This window comes from Rhinatrema bivittatum, chromosome 4, assembly GCF_901001135.1.
Source record: "Rhinatrema bivittatum chromosome 4, aRhiBiv1.1, whole genome shotgun sequence".
Classification (NCBI taxonomy): domain Eukaryota; kingdom Metazoa; phylum Chordata; class Amphibia; order Gymnophiona; family Rhinatrematidae; genus Rhinatrema; species Rhinatrema bivittatum.
The window spans coordinates 148,579,523-148,604,317 of NC_042618.1; the positions used below are offsets into that span (position 1 = coordinate 148,579,523).

Below are 24,795 nucleotides of genomic sequence, written 5' to 3' on the forward strand. Positions count from 1 at the left end.
TTTTCTCTTTCAAATACTTATCCTAAGAGATAGTGGTCACAATCAGTATTAAGTCAGGCAAAAAAGAAACAGGATTTTGCAGTGTCAGTGTCAAAAGGTCGAAACATGACTTTCCATCACCACAGAAAATAACTGCTGGCAAAGAAACTTTAACCTCTTTCCATGATTATTAAAGAACTACAATCCCTAAAAAGTACTGACGACAAAGAATCATGGTGTAACTAAAGAACTTAAAACAGTTAACTCACTCATTGATGACATGAGACTACTGATGTAGAAGGGGATCAGGCATATTTATTCTTCTTGATCCCAGCGGAATTTACCACAATCTACCACCAAACTTTAACAAGACTATCAAACCTAGGTGTTGGAGGCAGAACTCAAAACTGGTTCAAATCCTTTCTGAATGACAGATCCCAGATAATAATCTGGAATATGGCATCTTCTGAATCTTGGCTTCTGCATCAGTATATGCCAAGACTCTGTATTATCCCCATTCTCTCGATGCCTAAAACGTTACAAATAACTCCTGATTTTAAATCATTTAAATGTGAGTTAAAAATATGGCTGTTTGGAGGTGTGCTGCTGTCATCGACTAGGATGGACGCTTAACTGTAGCTCTCCCGCTCCTACTCAGCTGAATCCATTGCATGACTTTGCCATCTGTGCATTCTTTCGAGCTGCTAAAAGCAAGTTTGCTTCCTGTAAACGGTGTTTGCCGTAGATAGCAGGATGAATCAGCCATGCTTTCTAGGACATCCACTAGGTGATGGCCGCGATGGAGCTTCCAAAAGATCATAGAGATTTGCTCTGTGCGGCTGCACTGTCTTTCCCGCGCAGCACTATTTTCCCTCAGTCAAAGCTGTCTGGGCATGGACAAAAGTCCAAAGGGGAGAAAACCCTGTACTGGCAATGACATGCATACACCTGGAAACATAGGTGACGCCAGGACCCAGTGTGCATTGGGATATGGGAGTAAGCATCTTTGAGATCCAGCGGGCAAATCCAATCATTGGGCTGAAGGAAAGGGAGAATAGACTTGAGACATGTCATTTTGAACTTCTCCCTCACTAAAAATTTGTTGAGGGACCATAGGTCCAAGATTGGACGGAGACTCCCATTTTTCTTGGGAATGAGAAAGTATGGGGAGTAAAACCCCTTGTTCCACTCAGGAATGGGCACCTGCTGGATGAACTGGTGCTGGAGGAAGTCCTGAACTTCACTTGGAGCAGGGTTGTTTGCTGTTTGAACCCTGGGCTTCCCACTAGTTGTGAAAGAGGGGATTTGCTTTTGTAGCTGAGGGAGTAGCCTTCTTTGACAATGCGGAGTATCCAACGGTCGGAGGTAATCGCCTCCCAGGAACTGTAGTAAAAAGATATTCTTTCTCCCAATGGCGGATGTGGCGGCAGCCCCACCCCACTCAAAAACCCTGTTGTCCGTTCGGGTCTGTGGACTGGGGGAGACGCTGCTGTGGCACCTGTGGCCTGCCTCGAATTCTGGGTTGTTGTGGCTGTTGTCTACTAGGTTGAAAGACGGGTGAGTGGTAGGACGGGTAAGGGCAGAACTGGCATCTTAGCTAGTATGAGCAATGGTATCTGGAGGGGTACTATCTGTTGATATTCCGCTGCTTCCCCGGAGATGTGAGAGACAGGACCACCACGTTGTGATCCTTCAGCAAGGAGACAGTTTCCTGTAGCTTTTCCCCAAACAAGTTGTCCCCTTTGTAGGGAAGATCCGCGAGCTTTTCGTAGACATCATTGCGTATGGTGCTGGCGCTCAGCCAAGCCAGTCGTCACACTGCATTTCCCCCTGCTGATTTTCGGGTGGTCATGTCGAAGGCTTCATAGATGGACCGAATCAAATGCCTCAAACCTTCCTCTAGGTCAGTGAACAGTTGTGGTCAAGTCCCGGTCCGAGGTGGTGGGGATGAGATGGGGTTTTAAGGCTTGCAGGTACTCATACAGACACTGAAAGATATACAATTGGTGCTGCTGTATCTTAGCATTCAGCATGCTCGCCTGGTATGTTCACTTCCCAAAGTCATCCAGATGAATACAGTCCTTGCCCGGTGGGCTGTTGGAATGGAGGTGAGTCTTTTTTGAGCACTTCATCGCGGACTCCCTACACCGAGGCATGGGGAAGCTGTACCATGTTGTGATAAGGAGACTGCCTCATTCAGAACTTCAGGTTGGTCTTTCTCGAGGTAGGCTGAATAAAGAATGAACAATCCCAAGCTTTGGCCATTACAGCGTCCAAAACCGCATGGGATGCTAACGCAGTGGGCTCTGCTGGGACCTCGAGTATTTTTAGAATGCCCATTACTTCTGCTTGAGGGTCTGGGATCTTCTTCATTTCGACACCCTATCTAGAGCCCACCTTCTTCACAAATATTGAATATGAAAGGTCTTCCAGGGGACAGGAGGGCTCCGGCTGTCCTTCAGGTGGGACTGAGGGGATCCCTGTGGAGGAGCCTGGGGAATCCTCTGGAGCTGTGTTACGCTGAGGTGACAAATGGAGGTGTCTCTCTGAGTGGAGCGCTCTCCAGGAGATAGCGATGGAGAATAATTCGGTCTTTGATCTGGAGGAGAGCCTAACGAATCCCGCTCTGCCATCTCTCATGTGTAGAAAAATTGAGAGAGGATTTGGGAGATCTAGAGCGTCGCAGGCCATGACGCAGAAGTTTTATCCAATTCCGTGCATCGCCTTCTACCCATGGTGGGCACTGCTGCCCACAAGATGTCCAAAAGGTGGACCACGGGCATAGTGCCCTGTTTGATCTTCCCGCCTAGATTTGTGCCGCTTCTGCAGAGGTTCCTGTAGTTGAGGGGAAGCTCTCCTACGCTTGGAGACAGAGGATAGGTCCGAGAAAACTTGCTCAAAGGAGCTGGACGAAAGATGTTCCGAGAGTGGTTCCACATCGGACAGTTCCACTTTCAAATCTTCCAGGGGGCACTGCTTGTGATGGTGCGACTGCTGCTTGGGGCATTGGGTGCTTCGAGGCTGGTGAACTGGCAGTTGTCAAGTGCGTCGAGCAATTTTCCTGCGTCGACTGCGCCGCAGTGTCCTGCGTCAGGCGGGTGGAATGGTGCCGATGCGTTGGCAACGCCTGACATCCTTGCAGCGATCGTCTTTAGGCTTTGACACCAACGCATGCGTTGGTGGATGTACAGTCAGCGCTGGTCTTGGCTCTTTTTCCGACGGACCTGTACATCAGTGCAGCACATTCCCAGATGCATGCCGCTTTCCCCCCCCCCCCGCGTGGGGCCTGGCCCTGGCCTCTGGTTTTATTTCCACGTGTGCCCAATGGCCCCGGGGGCTGTAGAGAGGGTCTGGGATCTGTTTGGGCTTAGTCGGCTTGTCCGCTCGAGGACCCGCCGATGAATGGGAAGAATGTTGGTCCGAGCCCCCTTCTTTTAACATCGCTATCTTCTGGGCCCTTTGCTGCTGGGCCCTGGGGGACATACGCCAACAGTGTCGACAGTTGGCCTGGGGCATATATAACAGCGGCTGTGGCCATCCATGGCCAACGATTTTGCCACATGGGCAAAATTTGAACCCTGGAGCACTTGGTGGCATGGGGGTCGAAGAAAGTGAAGCGATTCTCAGGCAAAAACTGTGAGAGAAGTCGGATCTGAAGAAGAAAATTTAAAAAACCAAGGGATCTCTTAGAATCTCTGCGTGCAGTCACAGCACAGAAAAAAAAGATTGGGGGGAAATGATTTTGAACGGGAAAGACAGTGCAGCTGTATAGAGCAAAGCTCTGATCTTTTGGAAGCTCCATCAAGTCCGCCACCTAGTGGACGTCCCAGAAAGCATGGCTAATTCAGCCTATTGATGGGAAAAACTTTTATACTGATCATTGCTCTTCCCTGATGGCTACGAAACAGAAAATGACCGACTTAAAGCAGTTTTCTTTAGTAAATGCGCCTCTAAGATTCTGGAGGAAGATGGCGGCCAGGCCGCAGCTGACCCGGGAGTAAGAGTCCCAGAGGGTGAGCCGCTCTCTAATACTTTTACTCCTGGGACTTCTGACTTCGCCCTCCTGGGACAAATTAAGAAGTTGGTTTAGGGAATTAAGATTGAATATAAAACAAACTTGACCTGCTCGCATTGATATCTGAGGGAGGGACGACATAGCCGCCTTAGGATCTTGAGTTGATGAGCTAGACATTCACTTTAAAAGTCTGTCTGAATAACTTAAAGTGGTGGCGGACCAACAGAAAGTCAAGCAAACCGAGAGTGCCTTGCTTGCTGATAAGCTAGAGGATTTGGAAAACCACTTGTGGCAGTACAATTTGCGGATTCGAGGAGTATCAGAATTACCGAACAATGCTGATTGTCTGACGGTAGCATCATCCATCTGTTAATTCTTACAGCCACTAAAAGCGGTCCTGTTTTGGATTCGGCATCCATGCCTGTTATTAAAATTGAGAGGTCTCACAGGGCTTTGGGCCCTAAAACTGATAACAGAGCTCGGGATATCATCTTATTTCTCCACAGTTATGCTTTAAAAACACAAATATACACAGCTGCAAGAAAGTAAAATGAATGGTTTTGGGAAGGACTTAAGTTGTCCATCTTTAACAATCTAGCTCCATCTATACTGTATAAGTGCTACAAGCTGAAAGCCATCACCAATACACTTCGAGCCAAAAATATTCGCTACAGATGGACCTTTCCTTTTGGTCTACCCTTTATGCTGAAGGGAGCTTCACACAGAATTAAATTGTTGGCTGAAGCCATGGAAATCTTTAAGCAAGCGAATCTACCGGTCAATTTTGCTGTTCTTAAAATGGCGGGTAGTACTCCGAAGACAGTCTATCCGCACTGTCATCGGGCTGGAAAAAGAGGCAGAAGATTACTTCGACACTCGGAGTATGTTTGCCCTACTATAACTGATCAGGGCTGATTATATTATCTGTTTTCCCTTTTCCCTAACAAATTGGGAGTTATTGCCTCTGTGTATATTTTTCCATTTTGTAGCGCTATTGTTATAGTGCTGTTTCTGTAGCTTACTATGTGTTTGTTGCTGGACTGGTGCTCCCATTGAGGGAGGACCACTGAGTTATAGCGATGGTCTATTTTGTTTTCCTATATATATATAAAGAGGGGGGGGGGGGGAGTTTGGTTGGGAGTCCATTTATGTACGAATGACCAGGCCCTCAGAGGAAGGAGAAGTCTACAGACTAGGTGTGGGGGACTGTGTATTAGTTTGGGGGGAAAGAGGGTGAGGATCCCTTCATCAGTTTATTTTACTTTCAGGTACGGGGAAGAAGCAAGACAATTTAAGTATATTATCTGGCTGAGCTTTTTGGCTTTTACAGAACCCAATATGTATATACTTTCTAATGATGTCTATTTGGGGTTTTCCCTTAATGTTAAGGGATTCAATATTTACAGAAAATGCAGCCTTCTCTCTCAGGAACTCTCATCACAAAAAGTCTATATAGTCCTGATTCAGGAGACCCATCTGAGGAAAAGGCAAGAATATGTTTTGTCCTTAGAAGATTTTCCCCATACGTTTTTAGTGGCAAGTACTAAAGGGATGAAATATGTGGGGGTAGGTATACTAATCTCCCATCATCTCACTCATGAGCTCCTTTATCAGCCTGCAGACCCCCAGGGTAGATATTTACTGGTGAAGATACGAGTGGGTTGACACATTTTTAGTATTGTAAAAGTTTATGTTCCCAATTCTGACCAGTCTTCTTTTTTTGACATCCCTGGAAGGTATACTGCTATCCCATGTGGAGGGTATATTCATCCTGGGGGGAGATTTTAATTTCTCCTGAAATTAAAGTTGGATAATTCTCCTTGTGCTCCCAAACATACACCTGGTGCGAGGAGGGTGTTAGTCTCTATGAATGATAGAGTTTGGTGGACATCTGGAGGCAACATCATTCCACTTCTAAAATGTATAAATTCTATTCCTCTCCCCCTGGGACACACTCTTGTATTGATTATTTCTTAGTAGATAAAACGCTGCAAAACAGGTCTTTGGGGGTTGGGATTGATATTACCTGGTCCGATCATGCACCTATTTGTTTTAATGTCCAACTTCAGGATCGTGATGATGGCCACAGATTTTGGCATTTGAATGATAGCTTATTAAAAGATGACGTGTTTTGTAGTTCCCTGGGCTCCCAATTGCAGGAGTATTTCTGTCTGAATTCTTCCTCACCAGTTCCATTGGGGTTAGAATGAGAATGTTCCAAGGCTGTTACAGGAGGCATCCTGATCTCTCAGGCCTCTTATTGTAAGAGAGAGAGAGAGGGAGAAACTGAGGTCTGGTTTACTGGCAAAAATTACTAAATTATCCCACCTTCACACGTAGACTCAATCCCAGACCATATTTAAGCAGTTATCTACTGCTTGGAATGAGTTACACACTTTAGACTCAGACCTCTTGGTTCATAACCTTGAACTAGCTAAACAGACATATTTTGAAGGGGGCAATAAAGCTGGGAGATATTTGGCTAGAAAACTGAGGGTTTTATTAACCCAAAATTCTATAACTAAACTTAAAGAATGAACTCGGCGAGATAGTAACCTCTACTACTGCTATTAGAAATTGCTTTTCGACATTTTCTGCCTCTCTTTACAGTAGAAATAAATATATTGATGATAATGCTATCAATTGCTATTTGTCATCTGTGTCTTTACCCTCTCTTTCTGGCTATTAGCGGCAGTTTTTAGATAGCCCCATCAGAACGCTGGAGGTTACACAGGTCATCCAAATGCTTAAAACTGGTAAATCTCCAGGTCTGGATGGGTTTACAAGTAGCTATTATAAATGTTTCTCTCATATTTTAGCAGTACCACTGACAGACTTGTTTAACCATATTCAGGAAGGGGCATCACTTCTGGCCAATTTGAATATAGCTAGCATTTCAGTTATAGCTAAACTGGAACATGATCCTTCTCTCTGTGGATCATACTGTCCAATCTCTCTCAATTTAGATCTCAAAATCTTGGCCAGAATTTTGGCAGAGTGGTTGGACAGGGTTATGTCCGACCTTGTACATGCTGACCAAGTTGGCTTTATCCCTCAGCGCATGGCAGCCGACAATGTTCACAAAATTGTTGATACTCTTTGGTGGGTAAAGGAAAATGTCCCCATCATACTGCTCTCAGTCCACGCTGAAAAAGCATTCGATATGGTGCATTGGTCAATTCTATTCAAAATGCTAGAAAAGATGTGGTTCAGACCTTTTTTTATGCGATGGGTCGAGAAACTTTATGACTCACCAATGGCCTGTGTTATATGGGGGTTATGGTAAAAGCTTCAAAGTGGGGAGAGGCACGAGACAGGGATACCCACTTTCCTCTCTTCTCTTTGCTTTATTTTTGGAACCCTTTGCATCTAGGATACGGGCATCCTCTCAGATTGAGGGAGTAAGGGTCTGGAACCTGTCCATTGAGTTGTCTCTTTTCGCTGATGGCATATTGTTAACCCTAAATGATCCCTTTTCCTCATAGATTGGAATAGTTGACAAAATGGATCAGTTCAGTGCAGTTTCCAGATTTAAGGTTAATTTCACTAAATCTGAAATTCTGAATGTTATATTCGTTGATACTGAGGTTCAGAAAATTAAACTCCAGTTCCCTTTCAAGTGGGCCAAACATTCAATTAAGTTTTTGGGAGTACAGCTAGGTTCTTGTGTAAGGGATTTATTTTCTTTAAATTATGTCCCATTGGAGAAGGTTATAAGATTCAGATCTGGAGAAATGGAAGAGAAAAAACGTTTCCTGGCTGGGCCGTATAGCCATCATCAAAATGAATGTACTTCCCCGCCTCTTGTATCTGTTCATAACCTTATCAATCTTTGTGTCTACTGCTGTCTTACCTTCTTGGTAGAAGAAGGTTTTTGACTTTATCTGGAGGCGTAGACTGCCAAGACTTTCATAACTGGTAATGTTTCAACCTAAAGTCAGAGGGGGGGTCTGGGAGTTCCCAATTTGATCTGGTACTTTGCTGCTTCCCAGCTTAAGGCACTTATAGATATTTACAGGAAAAAATTTGTGAAACAATTGGTTATGCTTGAAAAATCCCTCATAGGAAGGATGCCTTTTTATGCCCTTCTGTGGCAGCTCAGATCAACTTGGTGACATTTTTTATGTCTCCCGTTTATGTTACATACTACGTTACGTGTATGGTCTCACTGGAAAACAAATTTAGTTGGCAAACAGTGCTATTTTTATTCCACACATCTTTTTCATAACGTTGACTTTTCTATTGGCATACAAAATAGCACCTTTGCGAATTGGAAATCCCATGGTATTATATGCTTTAAACACCTCTTGTCCAAAGGATCTTTAATGCATTTTGGTAACTTAGTTGATAAATATGGTTTGGGGAGTGCGGAGTTTTTGGCATATGCCCATGTGCTACATTTTATAATTTCTCAGAGGATCCTTGCACCAGAGTCAGAGCAAAACCATGTTTGAACACTATTGTGCTGACGTAGACAAGAAGCAGGGTCTAGTACCTAAAGTATATAGTCTCCTTTACAAAGCCATAAGAGAACCGTTTAAGCATTTTGTGCCTGGGAGACAGATTTAGGGGAAACTCTAACCCCAGAAGTGTGAGACCTTGTTTTCTTATCTGTCAGTAAATGCTCTATTTCAGCATTGCTACAAGAGAATTATTATAAACTTATTTTGCTGGTATATGTCCACAGATAGATTGCCGATTAACACCGGAGCGTTGGTGCACTCTACTATGTAGATAAACAATACCAAAAAGTGCACAGAAACTTCACTTGGACTAGTATTTAAATTAAGAAATGTTTTTTTATTTCTTCTTAAACGGTGCCTCCTGAATTATAAATTGTCACTTATCAATATTTCTGAACAGCAGTCCCCGACACGGACCATGTTTCGCCTCTCCAGCTGCTTCGGGGGGATTTTTTAACAATCTGTAAATGAGAGAAATTAAAAGTCTAGCCAAGTATATAAAGGGTAACCAGATAGCAGACACAAATTATTTAGAATCACATACCTGTATATCAAGATGTATTGTACATGGTTTCAGGAGCACAAAGTGCTGATCGAGATCACTGAATTTAAAGCTGCGTTTGTCACAGTAATGACTGATTAATGAATTACCCAGCAGCCAACTCTCCTACAACATCACTAACATTTTAGATAAAATGATGCCACTCAAGTTCAGCATTCAATCCTTTGGGAACTACTGTGTCCAAATTATAAATCCATTGTTGTTCTCTTTTAATTAGCGTTGCAGAAAAATTACCACCCCTACCCGGGATCGAAACCACGTCTAAGATAAAAAATTGGAGAGTTGGCTGCTGGGTAATTCATTAATCAGTCATTACTGTGACAAACGCAGCTTCGCGCCAAAATGACTTGCCTAGGCTTTAAATTCAGTGATCTCGATCAGCACTTTGTGCTCCTGAAACCATGTACAATACATCTTGATATACAGGTATGTGATTCTAAATAATTTGTGTCTGCTATCGGGTTACCCTTTATATACTTGGCTAGACTTTTAATTTCTCTCATTTACAGATTGTTAAAAAATCCCCCCGAAGCAGCCGGACAGGCGAAACACGGTCCGTGTCGGGGACTGCTGTTCAGAAATATTGATAAGTGACAATTTATAATTCAGGAGGCACAGTTTAAGAAGAAATAAAAAAACATTTCTTAATTTAAATACTAGTCCAAGTGAAGTTTCTGTGCACTTTTTGGCACAGATAGATTGCACCATATGTATCCTGCTGTTACTGATACTTGTTGGAGAAATTATGGGGGTACTGGAACTATATTCCATATCTGATGGGAATGCAGAGTGGTTTCACTTTTTGGAAGCAGATCACAGATTGAATTATGACCGCATTGGGTTTGGGCAACGTTCAAACACTGGCTTTATATTACTCAATATACCAGTAACAGGTCTTGATAAACTTCAACAACATCTATGCCAACAGGTGTTTATTGTGCCTAAGTGAGAGCTTGCATCCTTTTGGACGCATCCAGAAGTCCCACCTGTTCAAGCTGTATTAAATAGGTTACATACTAATTTAAGAATGGCACATATCACTGCATCCCGTCATAACCAAATGCTATCCTTCGAGAAGACTTGGTTAACATATGTAACATGGTGAAATTCTCACGCCCTAGTGCCTTAGATTTATTCTAATTATTCTAACTCTTCATTGCTTGTCCATAGGAAAATGGGAGGTCGCTAAGAGAGCTGCTCTTATTATAATCATCTTTACCTGGTTTCTGTAACTGAACGAAGGCTTTTCGTACATTGTATTGTTTATACTTTTACCAAACGTGTCTCTCTGCTTTACCCCATCTTTGTACGTATTTGTTTGCTACTGTTAAGGGCAGTTCGTGGGTGGGGAGATAGGAGGGAATCTTCTAGAGGAACTGGAAACAGAATGTCTGTTATGACTATTTGGTATTTACACACTGTATTTTTGTGATATTCAATAAAAACTTTCAATTAAAAACAAAACAAAACATGGCTGTTTAAAATAGCTTATGATATCAAATGAGAGATAGCAGAGTTGCTTACCTGTTCTCCGAGGACAGCAGGATGTCAGTCCTCACACATCGGTGACATCATGCAACAGAGCCCAGCATGCTCTAGCATGCAATATACCATTCATCTACATGGGGTTCCCTCAGTTTCTTCTTTTCCTTCCCCCACCCCTAAGAGCAGTTTCTCTCTGTTCCAGGTCTTCCCCCCACCCAAATTTGTTACTTTGGTCAATCCCTAAGCTGGCAGAAGAGCAGTGCTTCATAACTGTCTGCCTCCTCCATCAGCTGACTTCAGTCTCATGGTTTGAATTACAGTGGCAACAAGACCTGCAAGCCTATGGAGCACTGTATGGATCAAACAGAGACTGAAGTCAGCCGGCAGAGGCAGCGGATACAAACATGAAGCACTATTCTCCTCCTACGGGCTAGAGGGTGTACTTTGGGTACCTCTTGAAGCCTCTGGTTTGCTTTTCAGGGACAGCAAGGATAATCAATACAAAATCAAAGAGAGAAATCCTCACAGAACAAACACATCAAGCAGAAAAAAAAAATATTTTCAAATTGGGTCACTGACAATGTTCCCTCAAATTTTTGAAAGACTGCATGCGTAAAAATTGTGTGCGCAACTTTTTATAAGCCAAGTTCAAATTTATAAGCCAGTATAAAGCAAATCTCATTTGGATTTCTTGTGCACACTGTTTTGCTCTGTGCACAGGTTTCATGACCTCTGTTTGCATACACATGTGCACAGCTTAGAGGGAACAGTGACTGGCGCTGAATGCAGGTTTGTGGGGAAAGACTACTTCTTTTCTGCACTGTGAATGCTGGCGGTGAACAAAAAATTACATTTGAAAAGGCTGAAAAGCCTAACTAGAGGAGAAAAATTTGAAAATACTAACATCAGACTAGAAAAAGGCTGAGGCAAAAATCTGCTGCTGAGACAGCCTGTGCATGTCCTCTTCTGATGGTATAACGTAGCACTGAGCAGCTGTGGGTAGGTATGGTACCATGCAGGAAATCACCACACATACCTAGAAATCTGAGGAATAATCCTTTGCACCAACACATGACTCATGTGCGACTCCATTGCATATGCTTGTTATCAGAGAAAATAAGTGCACCCAGAAGGCAGGCAAAGAACTTAATACCTATTAATAATGTCCTCCTGCTGAAGAGCATATCACAGAATTATATTACTTTGCAAGTCTAAATAGATAAACAGATTACTTATCTGCTTGTACCTTTAAGGAATTTCCAGTGTGAAGTAGTTTCTTCAAGATTAAACCTGAAAAAAAAAAGAGAAGTCCAAAATGTTCTCAACTTAGTGAAAGCGATGAGATGTTGGAGCTCTCGGTCAGACTTGGTAAGATCTCTTAATCAAGTCCTTGGCAACCTCCGATTTATTCTTGGTGATCTTCGTATCCTTGCAGCAACCAGCTCAGTGCCGGAAGGAAATAAGAAAAATCACCTTTAAAGTATCTACTAATCATTTCATCAGAACCCAGAGTAAAGGCTTTTATATTCTGCAGAATTGTAAAGCAATATAAAGTTAAAATGAGCCTAGAATTTCTGCAACAATCCTGACAGCTGTTACATGTGGCATTCTGCAAATGACATTAATAGAAAAAGTTTCACATTTATTTGATGGTTTATATTGTTTTGTCCTTGTCACTGGCATAAATATTTCAATGTACTAACACCACTAATTTTTTTCAGTTTCATGAGGCAAATCTACTGTGTAGACCATCTGTAACCCTAGGCTTACATTTTAAGATCAAAATATTTGCCCCAATAGTTCTATGAGCTTTGACTGTATGATTCAATTTTATGATTGTATGTACACTGTCAGTCTGGTATGTGTTGTATTTAAAATTTTTCAAAGTTTGGATTTTATGTACTTTAATTTTGTTGTACACCACTTAGATTGCTTCTTCAGAAAGGTGGTTTATAAATATTTTAAATAGAGCTGTAAGCAGAAATACACTCAATATCACTGTGACTATAGACAACAAGTTATATGGCAGGGCTTCCCAAACCTGCCCTGGTAATCCCACAGCCAGTCAAGCTTTCAAGGATATCCAGCATGAATATGCATGAGATAAATCTGTATACACTGTGACTGTAATGCATGTAGATTTCTTTCTTGCATATTCATGGTGGATATCCTGAAAATCAAACTTGCTATGTGGTTACCAGGACAAGTTTAGAAAGCTTCAATATATGGGTTCCCCTGCTGTAAAGCAATAACTGGGTATCTGTGAATCCTTAGGCCCCAAGTGTTTTTCTCCCCGAGTATAGAACGGACAATGGAAGGCACAGGGAAAATTACTGCCAATACCGTGCAGAATCACAGTTCTTGAAGAATGACATAGAACTAAGACAAGCAAGGAATTTGCTGGTACTAGATTAATCTCAGAATTGCAAACACTGAGACTCCAATTATGGTGAAAAAGGAATTAGGAAGAAGGAGAAGTAAGGCAGAACACAAATGTACAAAGCAAACTATTCTACGAATACACTTTATCTGCACCTAATATACTAGGGTAAAATATTTTGAACACTACTTATTTAATTTGTTGGAAAAGCACGAAATAAATGACAGTGATGAAAACTATACTTCTCCTGTACTATCAATGGCATAACTAATTCAAAGTCTGGGAAAATTTAAAGGAACTCAATCTGCTATATGAACTTGCATCCTTTAGACTGGCCGACAGATTAATAAATGGTATTATCTCACAATTATTCAATCAATATTAAATAAATATAGTGATATCACAGGATATGAGGGCAGCTATGTGCATTACTTAGAAAAAGGAGGAATATCAAAATGAGTGGAGTAGCAGCCTAGTGGTTAGAGCATTGGGTTATGACCCACGAGACCAGGGTTCCAGTCCCACTGCACTCCTTGTGACCTTGGGCAAGTCACTTTACCCTCCACTGCCTCAGGTACAAACTTAAATTGTAAACCCTCTGGAGATAGGGAAATACCTACAGTACCTGAATGTAAACCACTTTGAAATGCTGAAAAAAGTGTGAAAAGTGGAATATAAAAATCTAAATTAAAATAAAAACTGTTAATTTACCATGTATGAAAAATGTAAATAATGAGAATACATAGAACTTTTGTGCTCTTTCCTTTAGCTATCTTCTCTTTCTTTCTGTAAACATTTGTTGTAACTGATAAGCTACTAATAGAAAAGAACAGTTATTCTAGGAAGATATCAGAGGGAAGGAGCCTGGCAGAGAGAATCAGATTCAGCAACTGACACCATTACATTCACATGTATTTGAATACAAACTTATCATACTCATGCAGTACCTACTATGCTGAATTTATGATTGCCACCAGAGTTATTTCTATAGTACTGAAACTGTACAGAACATGGTAAACATCATGCATAATACATCACCGGTCCTCTGAACTTACTGATGCTGTGATACTGCCATCTCTGGTGAATCCTTTCAGGAAGAAGCTGTAAAATTTTCTATAAAAGTAAAACCAAATAGAGCAAAATTACATAGTTTGCAATAGATACAAAGCATCAAACATTAATAGAAGTTTAAAGGAGAAAATAAAACTTAAGACACAGTTTTCTTAGATAATCTGTCTCAAGGGGGCCATGACGCCAAAGTGTTTTGTCTTGTGCATACCACAACAGGAAAGATAATCATTCTTAAGACAAGGTATGTTGGGTATGATCTTAATCTCTCAAAATTTATAGCTAGTGCTCTTCTTAAGATAATACTTGCATTGTGCCAAAGTCAGCTTGCTTCTGGAATACAGAAGCCTGCTTGGAAGTTCTTTCTAATCAGGCCAGTGGCACCCAAAGTAATTAGGACTGTTTCTGTACTTTCCCATCACATTTTCAGGTCTGATTATATTTCCTGGGGCTCGATTATCTTTTCTCTTCACACATGGTACAGAATTCTGTTAGAAAAGCAGTTCTTGTGGTTTTTTTTTTCTTTTACCAATATATGTTTCTCTATCACTGAGCTTTTAAATTGGTTGGTATGGGTACATTCCATGTGACCACAACTTCATTTTCGATATATCTGTCTGGGTCATGATCCCAGACTTTCTTTGGTAACATAGCAGTATGGTCTTTACTCAGTTTCCAGTGGCTAAGCCGTACTAACTTAGGAGCCAATGCAATATAGCGTGCTCAGCATCGCACTGTATAACCCGCAGTCGGACGCGGGATAAATAGGCGCTAATCCACCCCCTAATGCAATAGGGGGATTAGCTCCTATTTAACGCGCATCCGATGCGGAGTGAATGAGATAGCGCTCATCACGTGCAAATGCTTGTGAATGAGCCTATTATTCACTCCGAAAGATAAATGTGCGCCTCAGACGTACATTTATCGCTCAGATATTAACGCCTGCCTCGAGTAGGCATTAATAGCTGAGTGCATTGAAAAGAAGTACAGAAAAGCAGAAAAAACTGCTTTTCTGTACTTCTTTTTTTAAAGTAAAAAAAAAATAAAATAAAATAACTCGCAGACCTCCGAGTTACGAAGACCGACGTCGGTAAACTCTGCATCAGTTTTCATTACTGGCATCTGCCAGTAATGAAAACGGCCGCCGATAGTCAGCACCCGCTTTCTGCTTACATAATTGCATCGGCCCTTTATTGTGCCTCTCTGTATACAACCCTTCTGACATCAGAATCTGCATTTATCTGTTTCTCCAGTTTTTTCTATGCTTGTTGTGAACAATCTTGTACATAAGCCTATCATCTTATAGTGCAGAAACCAACCTTATCTTTAGGTTTAAGTTCCCCTCTCTTTAACTGTTCCTGTGTCAGGAGTTCATTTGCATGTGGCTGTTCAATTCTTTTTCCATTATATTTGTGCATTTTCCACTTGCTTTCTTTATTTGCTGGTCCAACTCTTTAAAGAAATTTTTCTTTTGTTCTGCAAATTCTGTTGCTTCTCTCGCACACTTATTCATTATATTCTTCAAAACTCTTGTTCAAGTTTGATGACAGAAATTGTTTGTGCCCATTTTCTTTTGTACTTTAACATCTTTTCAACAGCTAACTGATATACTTTTTCAACTGGTTTACAAACATAAATACTAGCCATACTGGGTCAGACCAAGGGTCCATCAAGCCGAGTATTCTGTTTCCAGCAGTGGCCAATCCAGGTCACAAGACCCTGGCAAGATCCCAAACAGTAAATAGATCCATTCTGCTACCGCACAGTGATAAATAGTGGCTATTCCTTAAGTCTACTTGGTCAATAGCAATTTATTGACTTTTCCTCCAGGAGTTTGTCCAAACCTTTTTAAAACCCAGCTATACTAACTGCCTTAACGACTTCTTCTTACAGGGAAACTGGCCTTATAGGATTGGGTCTGTCCTCCCTCCACTCTCTAATTACTTCTAAACCATTTATTCAATTTAATTCAACTTTGAGCTACAGGATGTGCCAGGTTCAACTTTGAACCTGGCACATCCAATGCTTATTTAGACCTAGTGGTTTCCTCTTGCTCCTTAGTACTTCCAGCTCAACTGGAACCAGGGCTTGGATTTGGTGCTATGAACCTTCATTCACAATTACCCAGGGATGGTACAGAGGCCATGCACCAACATTCCTTCCAGAAGCCTGCAATCATGAGCCCTGAACTGATGTGATGTTTCTTTAACGAGTATCGGTATATAAAAAATTTTAAATAAATAAATAAATATATATATATCTTTATTTAAAATGTCATGCTGTGAGGCCTGCAGTTGTGGAAGGTCAATATCTGTTAAGTAATCCCGTATTTTCTCTTGCGAGATATCTGTTCTCCTAGAGTACAATGTTTGAAAAAACTGAATGAATCTTTCTCTGATAGCAGCAGTCTCTCTGAGACTATTTCCCCCATCTCGTTTTTGATTTTTAGTATTTGGTGAAGATTCAGCCTAGCTTTGAGGCAGTGAGCTAGTAGCCTTTCCGCCTTACCACCCTCATAAAATTCTTTTTCACTTTGTCTAATTGATGAGCGATATTCCCCAAATTAACTTATCTAGGTCAGCCCATAGCTTTGCCATTTGTGAGCGCATTAGTGGGTCTGATCCTCGCTTATTCCTAATTTCCAAGGCTCCTAATTGTCGCAAGATGTTAAATCTTTGACTCGCTCTCTCCTTTTTTACAAATGCAGCCCTAGCAATAAGCTTGCCTCTGGTTACTACTTTAAAACAATCCCAGAAGGTATTGGGAGATACATCCCCAGCATCATTCTCCACTAGATATTGTTCCATTTCTTTTTTGGGTTGTATTTCATACTGGGTGTCTTCAAGCAAACTTTCATTAAGCCGCCAATACCTCTCACCCCCATGACCTCCCAGGTCTTTCAAGGAAAGCCGAATAGCGGCGAGATCTGACAAAGTAAGCACATCTATGTTAGCGTCTTGTACATAATTAATCAGTGCTTTATGTACTAAGAACATATCTATCCTAGAATACGTCCCATGAACCTGAGAGTAAAAAGTATAATCCCGTTCTGAAGCGTGGAGGTGGCGCCAGATATCAACAAGGTTCCAGTCTCGCATAAACGCTTTCAAACATTTCCTGTGCGCCTTGGATTGAGTTGCAATTCTTGTACTGTTATCTAAATATGGGTACAAGGTTAGATTATAATCTCCTCCCACAATCAATGATCCCTCTGCCCATTGTTGCATGACCTCAGAAACCTTATTTACAAAGGATCCTTGTCCAGCACTGGGGGCATATATATTCACTAATGTATATTCCTGTGTACCTATTTTTATTTTGAGAAGTAGATACCTGTAAACCGAAGTGATGTTCGCAACGTAGCTCGGTATATAAAAATGCTCAAATAAATAAGATATCTACCTTCCTGGTTCCTGATCACAGAATGCATGTCCACTGTCAAATTTTTGGAGAAAAAAATTCTCACCCCGCTATATTTGCCCTTGCTTGTGGCTGCTGCGAATACTGTATAGGAAAATTGTGTGATGCTAATAACCTTTCATACCTTGTTTTTAAATGTAATATATCCACTTTGGCATTAAGAGCATCCTGTAATAATCTTTTCCTTTTATGGTATGTATTTAACCCCTTAATGTTCCAGGACATCAGTTTAAGCGTGCCTGCCATATTAATCTAGACAACCTGGACTTAGTGCACTACAACTCCAAAAAAGTGTTAGGCATGTAATTATCCACCCCCATCTGATGGACAATTGGTAGATGGCAGATGTTGTACTCTCTGCCATCTACCATTGTCCATCAGTAAATAAACTGTTAAACCACATACATCAGGTAAACACTGCTCCAACCGCTTACACCCATGAAGCCCCCCAACTCCCCCTCCCACCTTCTCACCCCAGTACCCTCCCAACTCCCCCCCCCTTCTCACCCCAGTACCCTCCCAACTCCCCCCCCCCCCCCAGCTCTCCAAGGAATATAGACACCCATCTCATAGCCACATGTGGCCTCCCCCTTATATTGAAACAAATGCAAACAAAACATCCCCCCTTCAAACAATGTCTTAGTTAAACCAGTTGCTCCAAAAGCAAAATGAGACTCCCACAGGATACTGGCAACGTGATTAATCTGATCATTCGCATCCAGTGTGATAAAAATTCATGGTGAAGTCCGCAGTCTCTACACTCCATCTACACGCTGCCAAACCAACAGCAAAAATTATGTAAACCCAGACTGCATTGTCTCAGGTGTCCGCTCTTCTAGTGCTCATCTCTCCTCCTAAATGGCGTCGCAAGCGTTTGCCGCCATGTGGTACTCTCTGCCATCTTTGCTGAGCTGCTTGTGAAAATCCGATCTGCTCTGGCTTTTTAAGGTGTTGCATCGCTTCTTTCAAAATCCCAGCTGCTTGCATGATAGTTGTCACCTCCTCCATTGTCTGCACTCTTGAAGTGATTCCGTTAATGGTGAATTGCAGGCCGAATGGGAAAAGCCATTTATATCTGTGTTCCCCAGATATACACTTACACTTGAAGTAAGTGTATTTCAGGACTTACACTTTAAGTAAGTCCCGAAATACCCTCAGTTTCTGTATGGTTATGTGGGACAGATCTCAGAAAATTTCAACTCTGTTGCCATGCCATTGAAAATCAGTAAGTCTCCTCATGCACCGCAATATTTTTTCCTTGAGTTGAAATTCATGAAAACTTACTACAATGTCTCTGGGGACATTGTCCCTCGGCTTAGCCAGTGATCAGTGTGCTATGTCTAGATTGATTTTGCGTGCCTCCTGTGGTTCTGCTGCCTGATCTTCCTGAAGGATCAGCAGACAAATATCCTTCACCACTTTAGCGCAGTCCACATTTGCGTCTCCCTCTGGGATCCCGCAAAAGCGCAAGTTTCCCCTCCACGACTTATTCTCCAGGTTCTCAAGCCATATTTTGATCCTCTTGTTTTTGTTTGAGCATAGTGATTTCGGAGCTCGCTGCCTTTAAAGCTGTCTCCTGCTCTGTCACCTGGCTCTCCACAGAGGCCACCCGCTCTCCCAGCTCCTCATGCTCGCACCGCAGATCAACTGCTAGTTGCTGAAATTCAGTCTTGAGTGCTCCCATACTGCCTGGAAATCTGCTCTAGATATCTCAGGGTCCACCGCGCCTCCTCCTGCTGCCGGAGAGCTTGCTCGCTGGCGTTCGGGGCACTCTGCGATCGCGGCCTCTCCCTGCCTGGTTTCTACAAGGCCTTCCTTGCGCTTATCGTGTTCCACCTCGAAAGAAAACTGGCAGAGATCCGCGATTTTCTTCCTTACCGACATCTCTGCAGCTGTTCTTGTATTTCCTGTGATTTAAGGAACAAAAGACTCACGAATGGTGCACTTAGAGGGGGATTTATTTCTTGATGAGTGGGGAGTTTGCGCCTCATGCCGCCATTCGGGTAAGGTGACGTCACTTCCTCCAATTTTTGGTCTTTCTGTACTTGGTGAAGGTCGATCTTGTGTGTATGACCAAGGTGAGATATTTAACTAGCATGTAGGCACATAAAATACCTCATTTTATTTGTTGTGTTTTCTCAACTGGACATGCATTGGTGGTCTTTTTATAAGTAGGGCTATTGCACCTAGTAGTAGAGGGAGTTTGTGTTGCTGTTATTGAGAACACTAGAATATCTTTTTTGTATGGTGAGTTGTATGGGGAATGTTCTAATTCTGCTTTATACCCATTACTGAGGGTTGGGGGTGGGGTTAACCCTGTGACTGTTATGTGTTCAGTGTGTATTAAGTGATAATTTGTTCTAGTGTAACCATTGTTTTATAGAAGACAAACAGATCTGAAAATGATCTAAAGTTTTTTGCCAGGGAGTTTGTACTTTGATAATAAACTGAATATCATCTGCATACATTTTAAATCCATCAGTGATGCTTGCAAGAAGTTTAGTGATGGGAGCAAGATAAACATTAAAGAGCATGTTGGATAAGACAGAGCCTTGTGGAACGCCAGACTTTAAATGATGAACTTCAGATTGCTGATGATTACATTTAATTGACTGAGTTCAGTCTTTACGATAGTCAGAAAACCACTGTAGAACAGAACTGGCAATGCCACAATTGCGAAGGCGGAAAAGCAAAATCTCATATAGACTGTGTCAAAGGCTGATTATATGTCCAGAGACACCAAAAGATACTGGTGACCACTGTCAAGGCCACATTTAATAGTATCAATCAAGGAGATAGCAAATGTTGCTTACCTGATGTAACAGGTGTTCTCACAGGACAGCAGGATGTTAGTCCTCACAAATGGGTGACATCGAGGATGGAGCCCAACCACGGAAAACTTCTGTCAAAGTTTCTGGAACTTTGACTGGCCCCTACTGGGCATGCCCAGCACGGCACCAACCCTGCAGCCAGCAGGGGTCCCCCTTCAGTCTTGTTTCAAAGCTACAGGCAGTGCCGAAAAATAAAATAAGAAAAACGAACCCAACACCGCGGGGTGGCGGGCGGGTTTTGTGAGGACTAACATTCTGCTGTCCTGTGAGAACACCTGTTACATCAGGTAAGCAACATTTGCTTTCTCACAGGACAAGCAGGATGGTTGTCCTCACAAATGGGTGAGTACCGAGCTGAGGATGTCCGAACGTGCACCACAAGTACCCAACGGCGTGCAACAGGCACAACAACTGGGGTGAAGTTTGGTAGAGGACATCCGCACCCCACCGGGTAGGCGGAAGGGTGTTGGTACGTCATGTTGGAAAAAGGTTACGCAAGACAGATTGGCCGAAGATGGAATCCTGTCTTCCAGCTTTGTCCAAACAGTAGTGGGCTGCAAATGTATGGAGAGAACTCCAGGTAGCAGCCCTGCAGATGTCAGGAAGCGGCACCGATCGAAGGTGTGCTACTGAAGTCGCCATGGCCCTCACAGAGTGTGCCTTAACACGGTCTTGAAAGGGAATGCCAGCTTGCTGATAGCAGAAAGAGATGCAGTCTGCCAACCAGGAGGAAAGAGCCTGTTTACCCACCGGTTGCCCTAACTTGTTAGGATGGAAAGAGACGAATAATTGAGTGCTCTTCCTGTGGGCAACTGTACGGTCTAGATAGAAAGCTAGAGCTCATTTACAGTCAACGGTATGCAGAGTCTGTTCCCCGGAGCTGGAGTGGGGCCTGGGAAAGAAAATAGGTAGTAAAATGGATTGATTAATATGAAACTCCGAAACTACCTTAGGTAAGAATTTAGGGTGAGTGCAGAGTACCGCCCGGTCCTGCAGGAGTTTAGTGTAAGGCGGATAGGTAACTAGGGCCTGTAACTCACTAACCCTGCGAGCTGAAATGATAGCCAAAAGGAAAATCACTTTCCATGTGAGATATTTAAGGTCACAGGAGTGAAGAGGTTCGAAGGGTGGTTTCATAAGACGACCAAGAACCAGATTAAGGTCCCAAGCTGGGGCCGGAGGACGTAAAGGTGGCTTCAAATGGAGCAAGCCTTTAAGAAAACGTGTTACAAGGGGTTGTACTGATATAGGGACACCCCCGATACCTTTATGGAAGGCGGCTACTGCACTGACATGCATTCTAATAGAAGAGGTCTTTAGACCTGATTCTGACAAATGCCAAAGATAGTCCAAAAATTTAGGAATTGGACAGGAAAGGGGATCAAGGGACTGAGAAGTGCACCATGATGTGTACCTTTTCCATTTATAGGAGTAAGATTTTCTTGTGGAAGGCTTTCGTGAAGCGATGAGGACACGAGAGACTGAATCCGATAGGTTAAGTGGTTGAAGGACTAACCTTTCAACATCCATGCCGTCAGGGACAAGGCTTGGAGATTGGGATGGAGGAGGCATCCGTCGCTTTGAGTGATCAGATGCGGGTCCTTTCCCAAGGGAATGTGTCTGCGGATGGAGAGATCCTGGAGTATGGGAAACCACACTTGGCGTGGCCAGTGAGGTGCTATCAGGATCATGGTTCCCTTGTCCTGACGTAGCTTCACAAGAGTCTTCGACAGAAGAGGAAGTGGAGGGAATGCATAAAGCAGACCGGTTGTCCACGGGAGGGAGAATGCATCCCTGGGCAGAGAGTGCTGAGTCCGAATGAGAGAACAGTAATTGGCCACTTTGTGGATCTGAGGGGCACAAAGAGGTCTATGTGGGGATAACCCCATTTCTGGAAAAGAGAGGTTGCTACTAAGGGATTGAGTGACCACTCGTGCGGTTGGAAGACACGGCTCAGTCGGTCTGCCAAGACATTTTCTACCCCCGGCAAGTAGGTGGCCCTGAGGTACATGGAACGGGAGAGGGCTTCTGCCCAAATCTGCGCAGTTTCCTGACACAGAAGGAAGAAGCCTGTGCCTCCCTGCTTGTTGATGTACCACATGGCCACCTGGTTGTCTGTCTGAATCAAGATTATGTGATTTGATAGGCAATCTTGAAAGGCTCTGAGAGCATACCGGATTGCTCGAAGCTCCAGGAAATTTATCTGGTGTTTGGCTTCCTCTGGAGACCAGAATCCTTGCGTTTGAGGACCGTTTATATGGGCTCCCCAGCCGACGTTGGAAGCATCGGTGGTGAGAATTATTTGAGGATCTGGTGGGTGAAAGGGCAAGCCCTGTAGGAGGTTGGATTGATTTTTCCACCAGGCAAGAGACAGACGGAGCGCGTTGGTGACGCGGACAATGGTCGACAGAGGCTGAGTGGCTTGAATCCATTGTGATTTCAGAGTCCATTGCATGACTCTCATGGCTAGACGGGCCATTGGAGTCACATAAACTGAGGAGGCCATGTGTCCCAGCAGAATGAGGAATTGGCGAGCTGTTGCTGTGGGTTGAGACTGCAACTGGCAAGCTAGGGACACAAGGGTTTGAACCCGTTGATGAGGAAAGAAGGCTTTTGCCTGTAAGGTGTCCAAGTCTGCTCCAATGAAGGATAAGGTTTGAGATGGGAGTAAGTAGGAATTCTCGTAGTTGACAAGAAATCCTAGAGAAATTAGAGTTCGAATTGTTAGGGTCAGGGAAGACCGAGCGATTTGCTGGGTTGTGGCCCTGATCAACCAATCGTCCAAGTAGGGGTAGACATGGACGCCTTCTTTCCTGAGGAACGCTGCAACCACTACGAGACATTTGGTGAAGACTCGCGGTGCAGATGCTAGACCAAATGGGAGCACTCGGTATTGATAGCGGTTTCGGCCTACTAGAAAACGGAGGTATTTGCGATGAGACTGAGTTATCGCAATGTGGGTATAAGCGTCTTTGAGGTCTAGAGAGCAGAGCCAGTCCTCTCTTTGCAGCAGAGGGAGAAGCGAGCCCAGGGTTACCATCTTGAACTTCACTCTGTGAAGGCACTTGTTGAGGGCCCGTAGGTCCAGGATTGGTCAAAGTCCTCCTGACTTTTTTGGGATCAGAAAGTACCTGGAATAGAACCCTAGTCCTTGTTGCGAGAGAGAAACAGGTTCTATAGCGTTGGACTGGAGGAGAAGGGAAACTTCCTGCTCTAGAAGAACAGAGTGGTCGGTAAGTCTCCACGCTTGCAGAGGTGGAGAGTCCGCAGGAAGAGTCAGGAAGTTGAGATGGTAACCTTGTGCAATTATCGCTAGCACCCGTTGATCTGTGGTGATGTGATGCCATTTTTCTGTAAAGTGGCTTAGTCGACCTCCTACTGGTATGTTTGGTAGAGGGATTAGGCATCTGCTCTCTAAGTGAAAGTAAAAACCCCGACGCAGGGCCTGGTTGCAGAGCTGTTGTGGGCTTTTGCTTTCGAGGTTGTCGAGGCTGAGGCTTTTGATACGGCCTCGTTGACCTGGACTTGGTGTGTGGGGGATAATACTTCCGTGGACGGAAGAATGACTTTTTAGGTTCCCTCTTAAATGGTTGTTTAGAAGGGAAGTCAGAAGGAATCGATGAGAGCTGTTTAAGGGTCTCATGATGATCCTTTAATTCAGCAACTATTTGGTGAATTTGCTCACCAAACAAATTATCCCCTAAACAGGGCAGGTCGGAGAACCTGTCCTGAACCTCCGGGCGAAGGTCAGAAGACTTAAGCCAAGCCCAGCGTCTTGCTGAGATGGCTGTAGCAGACAGCCTAGTGGAAGCATCGAAGATGTCATAAGATGTTCTTATCTCATGCTTTCCAGCTTCAAATCTTTTAAGTACGAGGTTTTGAAGGTGTTGTTGGAATTGTTCTGGTAAAGTATCTGAAAATTCTTGTAGCTGCTTAAAAATGACCCTGTTGTATTGGGTCATATACAGCTGGTAAGAAGCTATTCTGGAAATGAGCATGGCCCCTTGGTAAACTTTTCTGCCTATACTATCTAAGAACTTGTTCTCCTTAGTAGGAGGTATGGATGAGTATGGCTTTGTTCTTTTAGCTTTCTTTTGAGCTGACTCTACCACGACAGAGTGGTGGTCTAGCTGAGGTTTTTGAAAGCCAGGTGCTGACTGTACAAGGTAAGTAGAGTCAGCTTTTTTGTTTACTGGGGCAACAGATCCAGGAGTTTCCCAATTCTTTTTCAGAAGGTCCAGAAAAACCTGATGAATTGGAATGGAAGTGATGACTTTTGGGGCATCCAGAAATTGGAGTAACTCCATCATTTGGTGTCTGTCATCTTGCTCAGACTGAAGCTGAAAAGGGACTAATTCCGACATTTCCTTCACAAAGTTAGTGAAAGAGAGGTCCTCGGGGGGAGAACGCTTTCTGCAGGAGAGGGTGGTGAAGGTAAATCATCGGTATCTGTAGAAGGATCATCACCCCAGGTGTCATAAGGGTCAGGTTGCTGACCTGTAGGACCACGAGGGGGTTGGATACCTGAAGGTCCCGGTTGAGGCTCGGAGAAACCAGAAGGAATCACTGGGGGCATCGAAAATACCCTTGGA

General features: G+C 43.2%; 1 protein-coding gene across 6 annotated transcripts in view; it reads right to left on the minus strand.

Annotated features, from left to right (window-relative positions):
- RALGAPA1 (Ral GTPase activating protein catalytic alpha subunit 1) overlaps nt 1-24,795 on the minus strand; it is a 647,855-nt gene that overhangs the window by 567,264 nt on the left and 55,796 nt on the right. For all 6 annotated transcript variants that reach the window (XM_029598964.1, XM_029598967.1, XM_029598968.1 and 3 more), the window contains exons 4-5: nt 13,940-13,997; nt 11,751-11,794 (exon numbers count right to left, since the gene is read on the minus strand). In XM_029598964.1, coding sequence (XP_029454824.1) covers nt 11,751-11,794; nt 13,940-13,997 — 102 coding nt within the window. The remainder of the gene's footprint in view (nt 1-11,750; nt 11,795-13,939; nt 13,998-24,795) is intronic.